This window comes from Postia placenta (genome assembly GCF_002117355.1).
Source record: "Postia placenta MAD-698-R-SB12 unplaced genomic scaffold POSPLAscaffold_16, whole genome shotgun sequence".
In the NCBI taxonomy this organism is placed as follows: Eukaryota; Fungi; Basidiomycota; class Agaricomycetes; order Polyporales; family Adustoporiaceae; genus Rhodonia; species Rhodonia placenta.
The window spans coordinates 229,465-247,589 of NW_020169847.1; the positions used below are offsets into that span (position 1 = coordinate 229,465).

At 58.9% G+C, this 18,125-nt stretch overlaps 6 protein-coding genes and 1 non-coding gene across 7 annotated transcripts; 4 read left to right on the forward strand and 3 right to left on the reverse strand.

The window, feature by feature from the left end:
- Positions 1–301: 301 nt before the first annotated feature.
- POSPLADRAFT_1049662 (hypothetical protein) lies at positions 302–1,423 on the reverse strand (the record flags this gene model as incomplete). Its single annotated transcript, XM_024479812.1, has 4 exons — positions 302–547; positions 658–1,016; positions 1,160–1,252; positions 1,333–1,423. 4 exons carry the CDS (start codon positions 1,421–1,423, stop codon positions 302–304), a joined length of 789 nt encoding a protein of 262 aa, XP_024334706.1.
- Positions 1,424–1,854: 431 nt separating this feature from the next.
- On the forward strand, positions 1,855–3,895 carry POSPLADRAFT_1041467 (hypothetical protein). Its single transcript, XM_024477916.1, has 8 exons — positions 1,855–2,013; positions 2,070–2,314; positions 2,366–2,369; positions 2,432–2,824; positions 2,881–3,010; positions 3,107–3,339; positions 3,409–3,624; positions 3,729–3,895. The coding sequence occupies exons 1-7, from the start codon at positions 1,924–1,926 to the stop codon at positions 3,490–3,492; spliced, it is 1,179 nt and encodes a 392-aa protein (XP_024334707.1). The 5' UTR covers positions 1,855–1,923; the 3' UTR covers positions 3,493–3,624; positions 3,729–3,895.
- A 2,014-nt stretch (positions 3,896–5,909) lies between these two features.
- POSPLADRAFT_1155115 (hypothetical protein) lies at positions 5,910–11,649 on the forward strand (the record flags this gene model as incomplete). The annotated part of the gene is made up of 13 exons (XM_024486913.1): positions 5,910–5,949; positions 6,052–6,224; positions 6,285–6,359; positions 6,423–6,530; positions 7,263–7,342; positions 7,644–7,710; positions 7,863–7,976; positions 8,043–8,251; positions 8,305–8,340; positions 8,399–8,837; positions 8,901–9,024; positions 9,088–9,695; positions 11,557–11,649. 13 exons carry the CDS (start codon positions 5,910–5,912, stop codon positions 11,647–11,649), a joined length of 2,166 nt encoding a protein of 721 aa, XP_024334708.1.
- POSPLADRAFT_t146 lies at positions 10,403–10,481 on the forward strand. The gene has a single exon. It is a non-coding gene; the product is annotated as a tRNA-Glu (tRNA).
- A 119-nt stretch (positions 11,650–11,768) lies between the features above and the next one.
- Positions 11,769–12,140, reverse strand: POSPLADRAFT_1096425 (glycoside hydrolase family 16 protein; the record flags this gene model as incomplete). The annotated part of the gene is made up of 2 exons (XM_024483132.1): positions 11,769–11,852; positions 11,922–12,140. Coding segments are annotated over 2 exons (303 nt in total), but the record flags the coding sequence as incomplete, so codon positions are not given.
- A 1,614-nt stretch (positions 12,141–13,754) lies between these two features.
- POSPLADRAFT_1154960 (hypothetical protein) lies at positions 13,755–16,344 on the reverse strand (the record flags this gene model as incomplete). The annotated part of the gene is made up of 6 exons (XM_024486898.1): positions 13,755–14,358; positions 14,410–15,264; positions 15,320–15,526; positions 15,585–15,661; positions 15,714–15,788; positions 16,087–16,344. The coding sequence occupies 6 exons, from the start codon at positions 16,342–16,344 to the stop codon at positions 13,755–13,757; spliced, it is 2,076 nt and encodes a 691-aa protein (XP_024334710.1).
- Positions 16,345–17,184: 840 nt separating this feature from the next.
- On the forward strand, positions 17,185–18,014 carry POSPLADRAFT_1154920 (hypothetical protein; the record flags this gene model as incomplete). The annotated part of the gene is made up of 3 exons (XM_024486895.1): positions 17,185–17,244; positions 17,301–17,709; positions 17,953–18,014. 3 exons carry the CDS (start codon positions 17,185–17,187, stop codon positions 18,012–18,014), a joined length of 531 nt encoding a protein of 176 aa, XP_024334711.1.
- Positions 18,015–18,125: the final 111 nt, after the last annotated feature.

An 18,125-nucleotide genomic window follows, 5' to 3' on the forward strand; every position in this document is an offset into this window, starting at 1 on the left:
TCGCGCGCCATGTTTCGTCAGATCGGTGCGGCCAGTTCATTGTTTTATTCTATAGCTAGCACAGTTCATCAAGGCTTTCGACCATCTTTGGACTACGACTGCAAAACTGTCCCAGCGGTGTGTTGCATAATTGATCGACTTTGCAAAACTCCGTAACCCACAGTAATGCATCAAATCAGACCTTCCTTGCGGACACCGCAGACCCCTTCTCTCATGCACACTGTAAAATACTTGCATTACTTGAGACACGACCGCGGCGGCCTCTGACAGATACTGTTACAGCGTGACGCAGTCCTGCAAACTACACATGGACGACCAGACGACCTTCTCCAACGCGCCACTCTGCCCGTGCGTGGTCGACGTCGAAGTCCCGCTGCCGCTTCAGCGTCAGCACCTGGTCCGCGGCCGGCTTGGAGAGCCACGGACTGTCCCTGATCTGCGCATCGGGCGTGTCGAGGTCGAGGTCGAGGGCGTAGACAGGCGGGACGTGCAGGATGAGCCGCCGGGGCTCGAGGTCGAGCGTCGCGGACGGGATGTGTGTGTGCGTCTGGGGGTGCACAGCGCACAGGGTCGCCGGGGAGGAGAGGGGGGGGGGTCGTGACGGACAGCGTCGTTGGCGTCAGCGGATCGACCGAGGGGGTTAGCGTGGACACGCACCAGATTGGGCACCTTGAGATAGAGCGTCAGGCCGTGCTCGCTCTTCGACCAGGAGATTTCAGGGCTCGGGAGTGGAGTAGCAAGGTCTGGCGCGGAGGGAGCCGCTGGTGCAGGCTTCTTGAGGATGCCCTGCGGCGCGTCCGTGGGCTGCTTCGTGGCTGGGCTGACGTCTTCGACGAGCTTCTTGCCCGCGATGCTATTTTTTGCGCGTGGCTCTGGGGGCACACCGCCCGGGAACAGCGCGGCGGGTATCAGCACGGTGCGTGGCTTGAGCTCACCCTTGAATTTGATGTTGGGGGTCCCGATCTGACGCGAGAGGAGCAGGCCGTGCTGGGCTTCGATGCGCTGGAAGGCGAGTTCTAGCGGGGTCGCACATGAGATGATAGGGCCGCAGAGGCGACGGGACCGGGGTGCAACAGCGATTGCTGCCGGATATAGCTACCCCACAGCGGCGCTACTACCCGCGGTAACAGGGAGTAAGAGAGGAAGAGAAGCGACGCACCGATGAGGAACGTCTTGAACTCTGCATCCCTGAGGGCACGGGCCTTCAGCGAGGAGTGGTAGACGCAGTCGAACACGGCAGACGGCTTCCCGGCTGGCAAGAGACGGAACGCGTCAGACGGAGTCTGCAGAGGAAGGGGTGAGCGGCCGCCGCGGGTGGCGGGCACGACGCACCCTTGTCGCGGTCCTCGCGCGGCTCGGAGACCACGACAGGGACGAACCAGCCGCCGTCGTTGTCCGCGTCCGCGTCGTCGTCGCCGAGCATGGCCTTCTGTATGACCTCCTCGGAGCCGTGCGGCGGCGGCGGTACATTGCGGTCCCATGCGATGTTGACAAAGATCTTGAGGCCCTGCGGGACGGCGAGCGTCGCCAGGGCGGCCGTGGGCACGTCGAGCTTCCCGGGGGACGGCGGGGGAGGAGTGAGGTGGCAGAGCGCGGGTTTGAGCGCTGCTGTTTTGATGCAGAAGCCCGGCGAGGGGGCGAGCGAGACGCGGACGGTCTGCATGCTGTGGTTCCTTGGCGGTAACGGGTGGAGAACGTGCGCGAGGGCAGTCGAGGTGACGGTGGCTGAAGAGGCAGAGAAGCGCTCCGATCAGTGTCCGGGGCTGGAACGCCCAACCGATGACTCGGACACGGCGATCGGTATGGCTTCCACCTTTCCTCCATCCAGGCGTCAAGCATTCCACTTAAAATCTGCGCAGCGACACTCCAGCCTGCCAGTTCCACCCCCGACACTCACCTCGCCCAACGACTAGACCGCCAGCCATGTTCAGATCGGGTGCAGGAAACGTGACCCCCGTCCCAGACGACACCGACAAGATCCAGAGGTACATCCAGGATCGCCGAGTCATAGGCGTACGTCCCATGCAATGGCCTCCTCGTATTCTTGCTCATGGTCATGCTGTCGCTAGTACGACCCGCTCGTGCAGCCATCTCTCCTGCGCCATGAAATCCAGTCCTCTCCCCAGTCGCAGAAGACGATTGCTGCCGCCCGCTTCAACGCAGCCAGGATCCTCGCGGGCCAGGACGACCGCGTCCTCGTCATCGTCGGCCCGTGCTCGATCCACTCGCCGTCGCAGGCGCTAGAGTACGCCGAGCTGCTCAAGTCAAAAATGCCCGAATGGACGAACCTGCACATCATCATGCGGGCTTACTTGTGAGCAGCACGCACTATTATACACATACGTGCCGCTGACACCCGCGACAGTGAAGTAACTAACTTATATTCTGTCACCTGCATCTAACGCTCGGTTCTAATCGTTTGTCTGCCCAGAAACCACGCACGACAGTGGGCTGGAAGGGCCTGATCAACGACCCGGACATCGACGGCTCGTTCCAGATCAACAAGGGTCTGCGCATTGCGCGCCAGCTGCTGTGCGACCTCACACACATGGGCGTGCCCGTCGGGTCGGAGCTGCTCGACACGATCTCGCCGCAGTACATTTCGGACCTCACCTCGTGGGGCGCGATCGGCGCGCGCACGACCGAGTCGCAGCTGCACCGCGAGCTGGCGTCCGGCGTGTCGTTCCCCATCGGGTTCAAAAACGGCACCGACGGCAGCGTGTCGGTCGCCGTGGACGCGATGCGCGCGAGCTCGAACCCGCACGCGTTCATGGGTGTCACGGAGCAGGGGCTCGCGGCCATCGTCAAGACGCGTGGCAACCAGGTGCGTGCGACGACATTGTCCCTTCGTGGGTACGTACTAACCGACGTTGCGTCTAGGATGTGCACGTCATCCTCCGTGGCGGCACCAAGGGCCCGAACTACGCCTCGGAGCACGTCAAGGCCGCGGCGTCGAGCATCGAGAAGGCACGCCCGGGCCACCACCCGTCCATTATGGTGGACTGCAGCCGTAAGTGTGCACGCCGCCGCCCCCTCGTGTCCTGTCCCTTGATTCTGTGAATCTGCCATCCTGCCCTCGAGCGCCGCTGACCCCGCGCGTCCGTAGACGGCAACTCGCAGAAGAACCACGAGAACCAGGCAAAGGTGATTGACGACATCTGCGAGCAGCTCGCGGCGGGAGAGAAGACGATCACGGGGGTCATGGTCGAGTCACACATCAACGCGGGGCGACAGGACGTGCCGCCCGAGGGCCCGGGTGCGCTCAAGCACGGCGTGTCCATCACGGACGCGTGCGTGGACTGGCCCACGACGGTCGAGATGCTCGACAAGCTGAACCAGGTACGCCGCGCGTGCAATGCTTCGCTCATCGCCTGAGTAACGGACGCTGATGTCGCTCTTGCTGTACAGGCCGTGAAGAAGCGGCGGCTGAACTACATCGAGGCGGGGCTCAAGAAGCCGGCGGCTTTCCAGCGCGTGCTCGAGAGCTCATGAAGGGGGGCGTGTGCGGAGATATACGGTATACATACATGTAGATGCGCTTGCTGCGATTGGAACGAATGTATCACGTCTTGGTGTACCCTTAGCGCGTGGCACGTCCGCATTGTGCGCCTCGAGGCAGAAGTTGCGGCATAAGTGGTAAGTACATAAAATGTGGCGAAGATCCGCACAGCGCGTCGTGCGAATCCAGCGATGCGCGTGCATATTTCTATGGCTGCAGTCTGGTGGCATGGGGCTTGCAACGAACAGCCTGTACGCCTGCCGATATTGAACCCCGCACGACCGATCGCTTGCGCTTCACTCCTCCATGCGACTGGACAGCCCATGGTACATACATGCATGTATTGTCCGGCATAGAGCGACGCCCTCGAGCAGCTACAAATACTGGATTTCTTGACGGACCCATCTCGGGAATGACGTCGCTTCGATATGTTCACAACGGATTTAGGCCTCAGCCACACTTCGAACGGATGTCAGCGCGCCATTTGCTGCCAGCAGACCTGTACGACCGTCTCGAAGACGCAGATGTGTCACGGCGGCGGCGTATGGCGCTCCTTAGTAAGAGCGGACAAAGGTGACGGCTTCGAGAGACCTCCGACGCCTGAGAGCGGCTGTGGGACTCATGTCGGGCCTGGGCCAGGCTCCTTCCCGCCGCTGTGGGAGTTATAGGGGACTTCATCCGAATAGCGTACTCAATGTTTTATCTTGTGTAACCGAGAATAGAAGTCTTGCCACAGATCATGTGGCATCCCATCACGTGCATATCATGTGACATTCCATTTGAACCTCAATCCCCTATAACTCCCTACAGCGGCTGGCACAAAACATTTACAAATAGCGGAGGACCGGCGCCGCACCTCCCATACGAGGCAGGATTGATTCCCGGAAATGATAATTGACATCCAAACATTTCAATTTCGTCAATTGAGATCATTGCAACCCCCATGAGTGCATGTAACAACGACGCGCAGAAAGCCCATTGTTCGCAACACTTTGCATCTTGGAAGCCACATTATCAGTGCAAAAGTCGAGAACCTGAGTCGCAGGTGCATGGAGAGTGCTGAACTTGAAGTGCCAGCCAGGCTGAGGATGGGTTATTCAACGAAGGGATGTTGCATGAGGCCTTCACCAGTCAGAAGGACGAAAATTAACCTCAGCAGGGATGCGCACATCTGTGTCAAAGTCAGGTATAAATTTTTTATCAGAGGGGTGAAGGCCATGGTCACAAAGTTGCACGGAGGACGACGAGACTCGACACTGGGACACATAAACGCTACTGTAATACACGGGACCATAACGATTATGTAATGATGGGCCAGTATCCTGCCTTCCTAATCTAGGTGACATGCGCCGCTCCTCCGCTGTTTGTAGATGTTTTGTGCCAGCCGCTGTAGGGAGTTATGGGGGTTTAAGGTTGGGATTCGGAGCTTGATCTTGCCTCGGATGTAGCCGGATTGTGGCGCAAGTGTGGCGGATGGGTTTGCAGGACTTAGCTTGCGTCAAATTTGTCGGATTGAGCCCCTATAACTCCCACAGCGGCGGGAAGGAGCCTGGGCCTGGGCACGAGTTGCGGATATGAGTATGGGTTGCGATGTGTGTGCGAGCTGGATCTACTCGCATGCGAGCGATCCGAAAAGCTAGAAATGAACACTGCCGCTAAATCCGGAGTAATGATGCCGCCTAGAGTCCTCGACGGGACTGCAGAACTCCAGAAGCCTGAGCGGGTCCCAAAGTGGTACTCGGAGCTGAAGTACATAGCACCTCAGCCAGCCACATACTTCTCGCTCCCACTGTTCCGACAGGCCCCAGTGGCCATGACTACCTATTGCCCCCCCGCCCCGCCCCGCCCCACCTTCGACGCCAGGTAAGCAGATGGTGCGCTAATTCCGAGCAGCGGCGTCCCTACTTAGCAGCCGCGCTGCTCGAGGATTGGAAGCTGCGAATGCGTCCATCAACACGTTGCCACCCTGGCTCTGCTTATATTGCACGTCGGCATCTGATCTTCTTGAATTCGATTAGCTGAAGGAGTGCGAGCTTTCGTTGACGTTTATACATATGTATCCGGGGTGATATGGGAGCCATCAGAAACATCCAGGCCTGCCTCACGTTCCGCCACATAGAGGGCATGTTCTGCCCCATTGAATTTCCCCTCGACATGCAGTGCTCAGAATTTGGCGAGAGAACTTAAGCGCCGCCTGTTAGCACCCTCGATGGATCATACGCAGGAACACAAGCACGGGTAGATGTTACTGTACATGGTCGAGCCGGCGGCGATAGCTGATCCCGATCTCGTTAATGAAGTGCAGCGTCTGCGGCGCGCGAGACGGGTCTTGCACGCGTTGCTACGCCCAGAGAGACGATCCCCCATCATTCAACTTTTGTTTGCAGCTCGCCCCGGGAACAAAGTCATTATGGTCTCCTACTCTCTATTTGACGAGCTGCAGCTGGCCGGTATGCCCCCCTCGCCAGCTGATCTGTCCCCTCCCTACTCGGACCAACCACCACATCACTCTCCTTCATCGTGATACTTGCCGACCATGAGCTGTTTGATAGATACCTTCACCCCGTCTGCCAGTTACGTCTCTGGGCGGGAGCTCTGCGACGCCCTTCCCACTGCCTTGCCCGAATCACCCCAACATTCCCGCGCCTCGCCGTCGAGCGGCGCACAGGAAGACGCATGGCCGCTGCTCCCTGCGTTCCTTGCCGCCCGTTCCAGAGTCGTCCGCGTACGCCGTCCGTATGCTGCGCGATGATGCACAAACCTGACGCGCACCGCCTCTCTCCAGGTTTCCGCCTTCCCCACACCATCAGCACCAGGGCCCGATCTTGCGGCCATGCTCAACGGTTGGGCCGGCCAACACGTAGGCACATCATTTTTCCTCGGTGACGGTCGCTGATCGCGCCGTCACGGTGACGCCCCGCAGCCCGCTAGCCCCCGGCCGATATCGATTTGGCTGGCGCCGTGTGACGGCGGGAACCCCAACGAGATCGCGGCGGGTGATGTCCTGGCCGTCTTCGGGTCGCACGACACCGTGAGTCCTCCGCGTAGTGTTGTGGGCAGAAATCCCGGAGGCCGACTTTTGCCAACTGCCGGCAGAACGGCCATGGCCACCCCTGGCAGCATATGGCAGATTTCAGGCGGGGTTTTCACTCCGCGATGCTATTTAGCCACAGACCTTGATCTTCGCGGCTTTGCAGCAATAATGTTTCCAAAAATGGCTGAGATAACCCCAGACTAGGGTCCTAAGAGACACCCCTGTGGACCCTAGAATAGGGGCTGTACCGTGTACTTACCGTATTTGCAAGTACTTCTGCCACTGCCGCCCACCGAAATCTGTTCTGCCGTATTGCCTGGTGGACAGAAATACCTGGCAGAGTGGCAGACTTCTGCCAACAACACTACCTCCGCGGCGCTAGTGTTGTGGGCAGAAATACTGGTGGCCGACTTCTGCCAACTGCCGGCAGAACGGCAATGGCCACCTCTGGCCGAATCTGGCAGATTTCGGGCGGGGTTTTCACTCAATCATAAATATAGCGATGCTATTTAGCCGCAAACCTTGATCTTCGTGGTTTTGCAGCGATGATGTGTCCAAAAATGGCTGGTTTAACCCCAGACTAGGGTCCAAGCAGAATGGGGGCTATAGCGCGTACTTACCATACTGGGAAGCACATCCGCCACCTCCGAAATCCGTTCTGCCATCTGCCATGGCAATTGCTTGGTAGACAGAAATGGCAGAGTGGCAGGATTCTTCCAACGACACTAGCTGCGCGGCAAACCCAAGACCACTGTTATTTGGGGGTTTTTCGGTGGTTTCTTCGTGACGAGGAATCACCACCAGTGCAAGTGCGCTCGTCGCTCACTGGGTCGGTTGGATTCGGCTTGCTGCTCCGGGATCCCCATTTTAGGAAAAGGAAAATGTGATTTTGGGCCATAAATGCTCGAAAACATACAGGTTTAAGGATTTCTGTTCGGCGCAATACCGGGCGGGACGAGGCGGCGCGTTGCCCGCCGCCCGCCGCCCTGCACTCATGTTCGTGTTGGGTTAGGCTTGCTCTGGTTCGTTCGGGTGATGATTGTCAGAATCAAATATATTCCGAGTGTCCCTTCTTTTCGCAGTTTGACATACCCAAAATGGTGACACCAGGTCCATATTGGGGGTGCAAAACATTCAGGCGCAGGGGTGGAAGCGTGACACGGACGCGCTCCCGCCGGTGAGTGCGCCCGGCTGCGATGCTCCTGAACGCTGAGCGCCGACAAAGCCCGTTCAGCCGGTTAGGGGTCGTCGGCCTGTGCGCAGACCTCTTTCTCTCTTTTCCCTCGACTTGTCTGTGCTCTTCCGCTGACCGCGCTGTATCAACTGTAGACCTGCGCGTTCTTGTCCTCTGCCGCGAAACACCATCAGTACGCCGCCGCCCCGGCGTTGCACCGTGATCTCGAGGCCCTGCGTCCCCACCATCAGATTTTTCCTGATCGCGAGGTCGGTTTGTTGGTGCCTGCCTTTTTTGCCCCGCCGCATCGCTGACGCCCCCGCCCCGCCCCGCAGCTTCCTATCCCTGTATTATCGGCTTGCGAGTCGCCCAAAAGCCCGCCTGCGCTCCCTTCGCCCATCGTCACGCTGAGCGACAACTCGCTCCTCCTCTATCCCATGCGCGAATCGGACGCAACACTCCTTTCTGCTTCTGTCGGCGGACCGTATGTCATCTCCAGCAACCCCCCTAATCCGAGGACAGACTTCCGCACTGGCGACTGGCGGTCGGTTTCACGCTGCTTTCCTCCCCTCGCAAGTACTGATCCTGTGCTCGCAGGTGCCCCGTAAAGACGTGCGCAGCGCACAATTTTGGGTAAGCCTCCAACCGTGGGCTGCCTCAAATTTGCACACCGCTCACCGCCCCCTTACAGACGAAACATCATCTGCGTGGGCTGCGGGCGGTCACGCCTCGAAAATATCTATGTTGGCAGCATGCCCCAGGGCCTCCCCCCCAACGCCTCGTCGCCCATCAACGCCTCCCCCCGCTTCGCGACACCCGTCAGCGGCTTCCACCCGTTCGGCGCGCTGCGTCCCGCGCCCCCGCCGATGCCGCTGCGCTCTGCCACGGACCCGTCCCCAATGTCGCAGCACGCGCGTCTGCCCCCGGTGCAGCACGCGCCGCCGGGGGGCGCGAAGCCCGCCAGCAGCCCCTATCCGCTGCTGACGCCGTCGGGCCGCGCGCTGAGCATCGGCGGCCGCGTGCAGAACATCTCGCGCGACCCGCTCGTCCCCTGCATCATGTACTGGCCGGACAACGAGCGCATCCCCGACCAGGGCCAGATCCGCCCGCTGGGCTCCGCCGTGATCCAGGTGTGTCTGCCGTGCACTCTCGCGCGCGGCCCCCCGTGTGCTCACCGCGTGCATGCGCGCCAGTACCCGCCCATCATCAACACCGGCAACAAGGGCGCGGCCGAAAAGCAGCCCGGCGACTGGATCTGCCACAAGTGCCACTACCTCAACTGGCGCCGCCGCAAGGTCTGCCAGACGTGCTTCCCATGTAGGCATCCGCGGTTGTGTTGTGTGCGGGCGTCGCGGGTACTGACAGACGCATCGCCTGCAGATGCGGAGGGCAACGGCGACTCGATCTCGGCTGCCGTCCAGGCCGAGCGCATCGCGCTCCTCGAGAATGTCCTTGCTAGCCAAGTCCACGGCGCGCAGCAGCAGTACACTTGGCATGCGGTCGATGCGGCCAGCGGCGCTGTCCCGAGGGCGGACGCTCGCCCGCGTTCCTTCGTAACGCCGCCCGTCACTCCGACGACGCTCTGGCCGGAGGACGCTCGCCGCCCCTCCGCGGCCGTGCACGACTTTCAGCAGCAGCGGCACCCTATCTACCAGACAGACGGCAACGCCTTGCAGCAGCGCCTCGGCCCGCTCGGGGTCACCGTCAACGCCGCGCCTGCGCCGCCGACGACACCGCTGCTGCCTTCGTTCCTGCAGGACATCGTGCAGTCGCCGGCGCTCTCGCCGTCGACGTCGACGTCCTCGACGGACCTGTCGCTCGAGGAACACGACGGCGTGCGTGTGTACGGCGCGCGCAGGGCTCCCGGCGGCGGCGGCAGCGGCGCGGCCTCGTCCTTCACTCTCCCCGGACACAGCATTTGGAAGCTGGACGGCGAGGAGAGCAAAACACTCTCGGGCTCCGCGGCGGGGCCCGCGCACCCCGCGGGCGTGCAGCAGCTCGAGCGTGACTTTGCGCGCATGCTCCTCGAGACGCGCTGAGCCGCGCCGCGCGGCCGCCCGCATTCTCAGCCGCATCTGCGCACGCGCGCCGCGTGCGTCCCCCCCCGTGGGGCGCGCGGGACACGTGCGGAGGGCGGGCAGCAGGTCTGCGTTGCTCGATGCTCGATGCTCGACGCGCCGACGTTCGGTGTGTAAGTGCATGTGTGTCTGTGTGTCTGTGTGTCTGTGTGTCTGTGTGTCTGTGTGTGTGTGTGTGTGTGTTGTGATAATCTCTTGCGGATGCTAGCGTATAAGGATATATTACTACGGAGAAAGTAGACGGCAAAATGTATCGCTGGAATTTCTTGGCCCGCCTCGCTCACTTATGTATTGCTCTATTTACATGCAGGAAACGATATACGATACTAGTTACTGGCTGGCTCCGCCGTGTCTCGCATTCGCTACTTCGCTGGACATGCGGATATAGGGCTGCCGAATATAAATGTAGTCTACCTTCTCAGGCCTTCTGCTGTCCGTTAAATCAGTCGCCGGATACTGGGTTGCTGTATGAGGTATGTTGGGAATGGCGGACGAAAGTGGTGAAGGTGAATAGCATGTCTTGTTGATCGCTTGGAACCCACGGCACTTGCTCCGCTGTTCGCAGTCACAAATGTCTGTTGATGGCCAAGAATGTTGCGTGTTGCGTAACAAATGAATCCGATATGGTGTAGTGGCTAACATTATCGCCTCTCAAACGGTGCGCGATAGCCCGGGGTTCGATTCCCCGTGTCGGAATATTGGTTGTCCAGATGACTCCTTTTGTTACTCTCCCATAGTGATTCAGGATTAGCTGTATGCAGTACATATGCAGAGTCTTGCGAATTTATCGCATCAGGTCGTATTTTACTGACTGCTAGCGAATTGGGTACACACATTGTCCGAAGAGAACTCAAAAAATTCCCGAATGGGCATGGTGTCAATCTCCTTTGCCGGCCCCTTCGGGCCTGCTCACTCGCCAGGTGGGGTGACGAGCTCTTATTACGATGGTGTGTGCATTCTTTTGCACGTAATGACCGTATCCGTACGTCATCCAAGAAACAATAGGCCTAATAAACAAAACTGTACAGTATTTCTCTCCACATAAACCCAGAAGATGAATTAACGATGTGTCCGGACGTCAGAGCATCGGCAGGCGGGTGTGGGCTCGGCTATGCACTGTGAGCAGTGCAGTCCAGCCGTTTATGATTGGCCTTCCGCTCGTAGATGCGGGCAACGCTTACAGTACCGTCCAGCCCGCGAGCACGACGAGCGCCGCGGAGAAGAGACCCGCAAGCACGTCCTGGCGCTTGTACGCGCCCAGCGCGCCCGAGCCACTCCCCGTTCCGCCCGCAGCGCCGGTGGTCACTGCGGAACTCGCGGGGGACGTCGCACCGGAAGACGAGGCCGTCGTGCTGGAGGACGCGTTGGCCGCGGCGCCGCTGGAGAAGACTTTCAGGTACGCAACCTCGAAATATGCGGTGGAGTACGCCGCGCCGTCTGTGTTGATCACGTTTTCGTAGTACTACCGGGCGCCGCGCGGCGTGTCAGCGGGGCCGCGCGGGGGGGGGGGGGCTGTTGTGCAAAGGAGAGAGAGAGACGTACGCAGGTGCTGGTGTTCAACGCGCCGGTGTAGGCGCACGTCTGCGCGTAGATGGTGGGGTCGCCGGCCCTGGTTGGTGCGCACGGGTGAGGTATACATCAGCGAGGCGCGTGTACAGGACGAGAGGAGAGCGGGGCGGGGGGCACTGACCAGGCACCGCAGAGTGTGATGTCGAGGACGAGCTGCTGCGCGTCGAAGTTATCCGTGATGTTGCATGACGACGCGTCGTAGGCGGCAGAGGCCGTGTCCAAGCCGGACGTGTCGATGGAGCTCGTGGCCGACGACAGTGAGGAGGGGACGTCGGGGCGCTGGAGAGGACGTTAGCCGCGGTGGACATGCAGAATGCTGGCAAGGATCATACGCTCCAGAACCAGATGCTGCACGGTTTGGGCAAGGCTTAATAAAAAGATGGTGAGACGGAGGAGCGGAGGGACGCACGAGATGCCCGTGGTATCGAATAGCGTGGCGTACACGCCTCCGCCGACCGCGGCGAACGCCGCGCCGACGCTGTTCTTGTTGGGCTCAGACTGAGCGGCCCCAGCGCATCGACGTCAGCCACACAGCGCACACTCGTCGCGCAGCGCCACAGCACTCACGATCGTGCACCCAGCGGAGCTGCTCCCGGGCGGGGTCGAGCAGTTCGCGTTGACGATGGCGCCGCTCTGCGTGGCGCTCGCGCTCGCGATGCACGCAGAGTTTCCGGTGTGCAGCGCATACTGGTTCGAAGGCATCAGGTTGACCGTCTCGATGATGTCGATCTCGCCGCCGTAGGGCCACGTGCGGTTGACGCGTTGTGTCCAGAAGCTGGGCCATACCTGGACGGTCGCGGTTGGACGGGCGGGTGACAGGAGAGAAGAGAGGAGCGTGGGGCACGTACCGAGCAGCTGTATGGAATGTGGCTGACGAACACACTGCCGATGGGGAACACGTCCTGGGTCGTGGTTCGGACCTGCGGGACGAGAGATCAGCATCCTGCCTGGCTATGGGTGCGCGATGGCGTGTACTGAATCGCGTTTGTTGTTGTATTTGACAAAGGTGGTGTTGTCGACTCGGATGATGGTTCCCGGCATTGTTCACGTAGGCGAGCTGGTCGGTGGCTGCCTGCGACTGGCCGACCCAGAAGACGTCGCCTGTGCACATGATGAAGTGAATGGAGGTGTTGCTCCGAGGCGGATGACGTACAGGAGGTGCTGTAACCGCTGTCGGGGGCGTCATAGAAGACCCAGTCGTCAAAGAAGGATTGACCCGAGTATTATTTGACGGCTTGGCCTTGCGCATAGTGATCGAGCCCGGAGCCGGCACCGGCGGACTCTGACTCATTTATTCAGGCCGTCCCAGGCTGTCAGAGATGCGAGAAAAGAATGACGGTGGATGCTACCCTATCGAACGAGGGCACGAGGACAAGGAATGATGGTCGAGCTGTGGTCCGGGTTTCTGCTACTGGCTGCACTGGGCCTATTCAATATGTGCAAATGGCAGCACCGGCATTTGCTCATCCGAGGCAAGCACTTGAGATATCAGCCACACGCTCGTATGCAACGTCGAGCGCCGAATTCGTTGCTATAAGCTTTCACCGCCTGCGATCGAGATCCAGGATCTACCACCACGACCCACGTTCCATATCGACTCCATTTGACTCGAGATTTAGAGCACACCCCGCAAGGAAATGTGCGAATGTTGTCTTTGCTGGTGACGCTGCTAGGAACTACCGGCGCTAAAAGGCTAAAATCAGGAACAGATGTTTCCCTCAGGCTTGGGTGATCAGCCCTGGCACTCTGGGACCCTGACCGGTACTAGTCACCCGTCGCCCCAGCACGCGTGCGTATGTGTTGGTATCGTGTCCAAGCACACCGAGTCCGCGACTGAAACATGTAGTATGTGGTAAGCAAGCATCCGATGCTGAAAGTGGTAATTTCTTTCTTCTGTATCCGAGAATAGCGGACAGTACTGACGCTGACGATGCTGCCAATGCTGCCACGCGTGTCAGAATACATGTGGGTTATTGGAAGATGAAATAAGACCCTTGTAGGATGTTTGACGCAAGAGTATATTTGAGACATTGCGGTGGAAGATAAAGTAGCGTCTGTCAGTCGACATGCATATGCTAGGTGTGAGTGTCGTATTTGGCAAAGACCATGTCACGCACTACTGCGACCTGGCGCTGTGAGAGCGCTACATGGGTACAAGATCAGTTTGTATACGCATTCGCAATTCCCCCGTACCTCCAATGCGTTTCGCCACGAAGCTCGAGTGTGTCGATGAACACGAAAATCACAAAGCAGCAGAATCATCTAGCCGCTCAAGTCCATGCTCCGCGCTAAACGTCCTTTCACTTCGAGGAAGTCCGACAGAAGAGCCCAAGCAGCAATAAGATAAGAAATGAACGCACAACCTGTACAAGCCAACCCTTATTCTACCCGCGCCTACTTCTACGATGTCGACCCCGCCCGCTCTCGGGCCTGGCCCTCGCTATCCCGCCGCAGCATCGGGCTCGCCAGCCCGCGCTCCGTCCGGCTCTGGTCCATCAGCCCCGGCGTCAGCGCCACCGCGTCGTCCCGGACTCGATCCCGCTCGCGCTCACCCGCGGCCCGCGTCGCCGCCGCCGTCAGGTCCACCTCCGTGCCCTCGTCGCCCTCCTCGTCGGAGTCCGCCGGCGTGCCTAGCTGGCTCGCGTTCCCAGTGCTCAGCCCCGACGCCCGCCGCGCCTTGCGCGCGTGGAACGTCCGGCTCGCCGTCGCGTTCGAGAACAGCGGCAGCAGGTACCGCTCGTCCAGCTGCTGGAACCACTTGCCCTCTTCTGACCCCGCGCCGGTCGACGACGGCCCCGCCACCGCCGCTGCGCCCCCGTCGCGCGACTTGCGCCGCCCGCCCGGGGACGGCAGCTCCCCGAGCGACGCCGTCGCGAGCGGGAGCACCTCCCCGTCCGAGTCGAACGAGTCCGACGACGCCGCGGAGAAGATCGCGTGCATCGCGTTGGTCTGCACCTGGTGGTTGTACGGCCGCGGGCTGCCCGCGTACCCGTGGCCGACGGCACTGCGCGGGAACGCCGCGGCTGCGGCCACGGCGGCCTGCTGCGACGCGAACACGCTCGGCTCGTCCTCCGCAAAGTTCCACCGCCCGCCGCGCCGGTTGTACCAGCCCGAGCGCAGCGGCAGCTCCTCGTCGTCGCTGCTGCTCGCCCCGTCGTCCTCGACGCCCGTCCGGATGCCCAGCACCTCCAGCATGCGCGCCGTAGTTCCGCCGAATACCACGACCGTGAGTACCACCACGATGAGAACGGTCGTGCGCAGCGTCTGTGCGTTCTCGCCCTTAAAGCCTGCCGCGAGCGCGACTCCGACGGCGCCGCGTAGGCCGGCCCAGAAAAGCATCATTTGGTACGAATGCGGGAGCTCTTCCTGGCGCTGACCTCGCGCATGCTTGTGGAACAGGTTGATCGCCTCCGAGAGCGGGAACACGGCGGCGTAGCGGGTGAAAACCACGGCCACCGTGGTGATCGTCACGAACAGCGGCTTGAAGTAGCTGGTCACATTTGCCGACGACGGTGCGCTCGTAAAGAGAGACAAGCCAAGATAGATGAAGATGAAGTTCTCGGACAGCTGCGCGAGGGTGGAGAAGATGTACTTGGTAGCACGTTGTGTCCGGCGCGACATGGTGTGGTATGCGTAGTGCTTCAAAGTGATGCCACAGAAGAGCAGGGACACGATGCCGGACATCGACAGACCGTTGGAGAAGAAGTAGCAGGTGTACGCCGATAGCGCTACCAGACACGTCTCGATGGAGGGGTACAGCGCCAAGGACGAGTGCTTGAGGAGCAGCGACATCCCAAGCCCAAAGAAGACGCCGAGGGCCATTGACACGCTGAATGAGAGCAAGAATATCCCGATTCCGTGGAAGAGAGATGACACGTAGATCTCAGTTCCGTGGAACTGCGTCAGCGTCCTGGTTCAGTTGGGGTCAACTTCCCTGACAGTCACCAGCGAGAGAGGCTACGCACTCGTACATGACGATACTAACAGCATCGTTCAGCAAGCTCTCTCCAAAGATAACAGTGTAGAGCTTTGGGTCGACCTTGTATTGGTTGAAGATAGCGAGGATGGTGACTGGGTCCGTCGCGGACAGCGTGGATCCGAAGATGAGACATTCAATGAGGGTCACCTCTAGAGATTCCAGTCCGAGGAATGAGTAGATGTACACGAGTACCCTGTTCTGTATGTGGTCAGGGATATACCCAGCGATCCTTACGGCGAAACGGAACGTACCCCACGCCGACGGCCGAGATGAATGTGCCCAGGAAGGCGAATGTTAGTATAGAGCCGAAATTACGGAAGAAGTTCTCCTGTGATGGAGGTGAATATCACCCCGTACATAAAAGGCGATGTGGGACTGACTTGTTTGAGCTCGTATCCTGAGTTCAGGATGATGGGCGGCAGCAGGAGGTTGAAGAATAACGTATGTTTGAATGTCTGAGGGAACAGTTAATATGGTGTGCGGCTATGACGTCAATCCCGATACAACAAAAGCAGGGCAAGGACCCAGCCTGCGTAAAGCTCTCGATCAAATTCGCACAATGGCGTCTAAAAGAGGCGTTAGAGACAATGTCGCCGCTCCGAGAACAGCGTGTCATCAGGTTAGAAGACGTGCCAGAGCTCATTAAACTGTGCAGCCTTCTCACTGCATGCACACGCTGCACTCATGAGAGATATCTAATACTAAGGACCAGCCGATATGCTTGATGGCCTACATGGCCGATGTCACACTCACCAACATCTCTCGTATCATAGTCCCCGGCGCGAGCCGCACTACCAGGCCAACAAACATTCCCCCAATAATGGCAACGAACGTTTCATGGATGGCGCGTATTCGTTTTATTTGCAGATAATATGACGTCCACAGCGAGAGGACGAGGAGGCCGCAGACGAGGAAAAGCGACCATGACGAGTAATACTCCTCCTCCTCGGGAATTGGCGTCGCCGTGGGAGAAGGCTGCAGAGTTGGCGTCGCCGAGATACTAGACGACATCCTTGAGATTACAAGCCAGTCCTAGGGTAGGTCGACGCTGCCGACAGCGAGCTATTGCAGCCTGGAGACTGAGAAGAGGATCTAGAATGCTCCCTACAAGCGTCCAGCGAGCCCCGGGGGAATGGATGCTATACACAGTCACGTGCCGCATCTAATTATGGGCGTCTACTGAAACCGCCGGTTGACTTCGAAATTCACAACTTTCAATCATTATCATGCCTCCTCGCTTGCTCCCGATATCAACTCTTTGAACTAAGTCATCTCAAGTCATCATCTATAAGCAAGACTTCCTTGCATAGTACCTCAGATTCGACAGCCTTGTCACACTTGTTCTATTCAAACTTGCGAGTGTCCGGCTTTTGATGGCTGGCAACCATGGGAGTGCAAGAAGTGTTTGCAGCCTATATCTCAGATTGACCCTTGTACACCCAAATCACGCGTTTGTATATGTTCATCAAAGCACTCGAGTGACTCGTGTTTGTCCGGTCGCGTTTCGAGCCACCGGTCTGCACCTGTGTGGCGATACTTAGTCTCTACTCATGGCACGTGCCTCCGTAGCCGTTCCATTATCGAATGGCGGAAGCGTTTGTGCCGCTCGAGCAACAATGATCAGATTGGCTGGCTTTGTCCTTCAAAAACGTGGCCGCTACCGTCGCCATCAACGCCACGCTCGGTTCGGACAAGAACAACAGTAGGTGGCTTTGGCCGGCGTGAGGTACGGATCCACGAGGAAATCAAAGCGCTTGTGGCTAGCGGCTGCGCTTAGCCACAGAACCCCTGATCGCATATAAGCCAGTCTGTACATATCGGTGCTGCATACCAGAAAAAACCCCACACAACATGTCCCGTTATCAACAGCGCGTCATGAGCGACCTCGAGGAGACTCTGGCTTCCCTGAGCGTACGCATCTCGCAAATAGTTGGCGTGATGCTGAACTCACTCATTCTGCGCCACAGTTCAAAACAGTACCATCCCTGACGCCCCTTGACTCACAAGTGCAATCCGGCGAAGCCATTTTACCTGACCTACCGGATGGCTACGAAGCCCATGGGTGTCACTATGTCCTTGGCTGGACTGAAATAGATCATTTGCAGGCCCTCGGCCGGGCGTACTATAAAGGCGACTCGACCCGCCAGGTCGATTGGGACTGTATCGCTATGGCGCAGCTCAAGCTCATGGCAGGCTACCACAACCTTTACTGGGCTTCCGCACTACCCGATGACGTCCTCGTGCCCCCGCCCGCATACGCTGGTCGCCCTCAGGGATGTCCTCTAGTTTTTGCGATATTGAGTTCAGCAACCATGGACTCGCCCAGCGCTCGATTGTCGCAGGCGCAGTACGACTGGTTGGTGGCAGCCTTCGACGGTAAGCCTCCCCGATGGTATCGCGACGCTAATCCGAAGGACTGTCTTTTCCACTTTTCGATGATCGAATTTTCGCGGATGTGATGGGCAAATGGTGGCCCAAACCCTTCGCCTTCACCAGTTCTTCACTTGTCGTTCTCGCATAATCCCTTCGTTCTTAGATTACGTATCCCTTATGGGCTAAACGTCACACTCCTTGGTCTTTCTTTTCGTTATGCATTGCGTCCCACAACACTTTTTGTAGCCATATCTCCGTCACTTCTGGTCTTCGGCATTCATATGGCCTCGCTAGATCTCCCGCAATGACTCTGTACATGCATTTCGCCACACCCCCCTTGTACTTATGTCGAACATGAATATGTTATGCAATGCAAGAACTATGATATCATACAGTAGTGAAAATATGACACAGAAAAG

Bases quoted from the DNA above. Each gene is read 5' to 3' on its own strand.
- POSPLADRAFT_1041467 (XM_024477916.1), top strand. From the start codon at position 1,924: ATGTTCAGATCGGGTGCAGGAAACGTGACCCCCGTCCCAGACGACACC. The intron at 2,825-2,880 runs GTGCGTGCGACG...CGTTGCGTCTAG, and splicing joins TCAAGACGCGTGGCAACCAG to GATGTGCACGTCATCCTCCG. The intron at 3,011-3,106 runs GTAAGTGTGCAC...GCGCGTCCGTAG, and splicing joins CATTATGGTGGACTGCAGCC to ACGGCAACTCGCAGAAGAAC.